Source organism: Saprolegnia parasitica (genome assembly GCF_000151545.1).
Source record: "Saprolegnia parasitica CBS 223.65 unplaced genomic scaffold supercont2.93, whole genome shotgun sequence".
Lineage (NCBI taxonomy): Eukaryota > Oomycota > Saprolegniomycetes > Saprolegniales > Saprolegniaceae > Saprolegnia > Saprolegnia parasitica.
Window position 1 is genome coordinate 81,638 of NW_012156487.1, and position 2,753 is coordinate 84,390.

At 54.9% G+C, this 2,753-nt stretch overlaps 1 protein-coding gene across 1 annotated transcript in view; it reads right to left on the reverse strand.

Moving 5' to 3' along the window:
* Positions 1 to 766, reverse strand: part of SPRG_22322 (hypothetical protein) — a gene marked incomplete at both ends in the record, with an annotated part of 1,379 nt that extends 613 nt beyond the window's left edge. The window contains one exon of the mRNA XM_012352192.1: positions 548 to 766. Within this exon, the coding sequence (XP_012207582.1) occupies positions 548 to 766 (219 nt within the window). The remainder of the gene's footprint in view (positions 1 to 547) is intronic.
* Positions 767 to 2,753: the final 1,987 nt, after the last annotated feature.

The window sequence follows — 2,753 nt, forward strand, 5'->3', positions numbered from 1 at the left end:
TCTTTGGGACGGTTGTCTTGTTATCGCATTCGTTCAGGATTGAATTGTCGACGCATTTGGACTCTTTACTTACCTTTGGAACTGGGCTTGAAAGACGCAGGGGCCGCGACATGGTTTAAAACCCTCATGGCATAGCATTTTTGAGAGCTGAGTCGATATTCGATGCCATCATCGAGCGATGCGAGTGCGAAAACCAGTGCGACATTGCCGACACCGGTGAAATTCATTCGGGGAGTACCAATTAGGTGGTAGGTGAAATTCCGCACGCGCGTTGGTCTGAAATCGCTGTAACCCTGCCTTTGGGCATTGGCTGATGTTGTTCGTTTTGTTGTTGGTCAAATGCAACACCCGCATTGGTCCATATATATGAACGTGTTTCGCGTTATCTTCGTTGTTACAAAGAGTTCGCATACGCAGAGACTAGCAATTTCCTTCTTCTTCATTCATTCGCCAGGCCGTGGCTGTGCAGGCGGCGGCGCGGGGGATCGTCTTGCTCTTCTGTAGTCGCCCAGGGGCCCTTGCGGCCGCGGGTGAGGCCCATGACGACAAGCTCCGTAGCTTTCTTCCAGGCTTCGCGATCGGCGGCAAAGCTACGCAGTTTGTTGAGGTCCTCGAGAGACGCCAGCGACCCAGGCGGCGTCAACGACTGGAGGTCGCGGTGCAGGATGATCGGCAACGTGATCTTGGTGCAGCCTAAAAAACGGGGGGCATCGGGCGCGGCAAAGAAGCGGGCGGCGGCAATGCTGGCAGGGACGTCTTCACTCATGCGCAACACTTGGCCCAGCAGGCGCTAGCGCTGGCTGGCAATGATCTCGCTCAGCGCGGCGCTGTCGCAGCGGTCGTAGAGCGCGACGTCGCCGAGATGCTGTCCATAGATGAGAGTATGCAAAGACGAGCTGTTGGTGCTTACTTATCCGGGGGTGCGAAGGGCAGCTCGCTTGGAGATGCACGTGGGGATGAGCGAGGCTCGGCAGCCTCCACGGCGTTGGGACCTAGGTCTTGTGCCTGTGAAGCGTCTGGTACCGCGACGTGAGCACCCTGAGGTACATTGCGAAGGACTTCACCTTATCCAGTCAGGGACGCAATAATGGCGGCGGTGGCAAGCCTACACATGTCGATGGTCACGGACAAGCTCGCATCCTATGCGCCGTCAGACGTATTGATACCTGAGCGCCGGATTGCAGTACGACTTGTGCTGCTTTGGGTTGAAGCACGCGCCACACCTTTGATATTGCTCTTGTCAGCGACGCGCGGCCCGTCGCTATGTGATCGCTTGGTCGCGACGTGCATCCCTGCTAGAGCATCATGGTGGCGATCGATCGGCTTCTGGCCACAGGCTCAGTCGCGCCCACATAACGTCATCTCTAGTTTTCGCCAAGCAGCATTTTCTTATAGACCTACACGCCACTACTGGTCGAAATGCACAAAATCCACGGCTTTTCGACGATTCCGGTACATGATTGGTGAAAATGCATCGCCGGTATCACAGCACGCGAACTGGGCCGCACCACCGCGTTTTTATTGCACCGGATAACTTCCATCTTCTTTGATTGATTGTTTGATAGACCAATGTGGGTGACGACTACCGCATAAATTGTGGGGAACTAACAAACGTGCCTAATAAAAGTGAAGAAGAGAAGATCGACTTTCGAAAGACTTCCTATCGTCCCATCGTCCATCGCCATGTCCCTCGAAAGTTGACTTTCTATCGCCGTGAACATAGATGCCGTATAAAATGCACTCGATTTTTGCCCCATTAAGGGACCTATTTTCAGCCGAATTTGACACCGAATATGACATGGGTACACATATTAGGTACCCTTAGTGCCAAAAGGACTCCGAATTGAAAGTTCCGCATCTAATTCTTTCGAGTTGTACACGGCCTGATACAGCGTACTAGTACACTACACTGTAGGGTGAAACGGGTGGGGTGGTACCGTACATTACATCTGTTGTGCTTTGAGGCCAATTTGGTGTATGGCCTCGCAGCGCTTCGAGCAAGAGCACCGGCCTTGGGCACGGCTTCGCCGTGCAGTGCTGCGCACAAGGTCGATAGGCAGACTGCGTGCGCCTGCACTGGCTTCGGCCCCGGCGGGGAGACGAGGCTTAAAGTTGCATGTGTTCACATAAGAAAGAGGTTGCGTTTTCTCATACAAGTACCGGTACACTAGCGACAGCTCTAGCGACTTGTGGCTCAGAAGTCACAAAGGACGACACAAGAGGATGCTAAGAAATGAATCTACATGAGCACAACCCATGAGCTTGATTGTACGCAGGTGTACGCGACGGCCAAGGATTGTTCATGACGCTGACGTGGTCTATGACACACAATCAAGATAGCCAGCTCTAGACCTACCCCTACGACCCACGAGTCTGAGTTCCCCACCTCGACCCATAAGTCTGAGTTCGACCGCCCCGACACCGACGAACACCCTCTCTCGATCATTTCATTTTCCGTTTCTCTATCGACCACCGACCATGAAGCTCCACACCACGCTCCTCGCGCTCTGCGCCGCGGCCGCCGTCGCCGACATCGTCCCCGAAGGCGGCAGTCCCGAGATTGTCGGCGGCACTGAAGTCCCCGTTGACCAGTTCAAGTACATCACCGGTCTCCGCGGCGAGTCGGACACGTCCGACAGCCGCTGCGGCGGCACGCTGATCGCGCCCAAGTACGTGTTGACGGCGGCGCACTGCATTGACGGGTTCAAGATCGATTACGCGGCCGTGGGCACCCACTACTTGTCGGGTGGCAT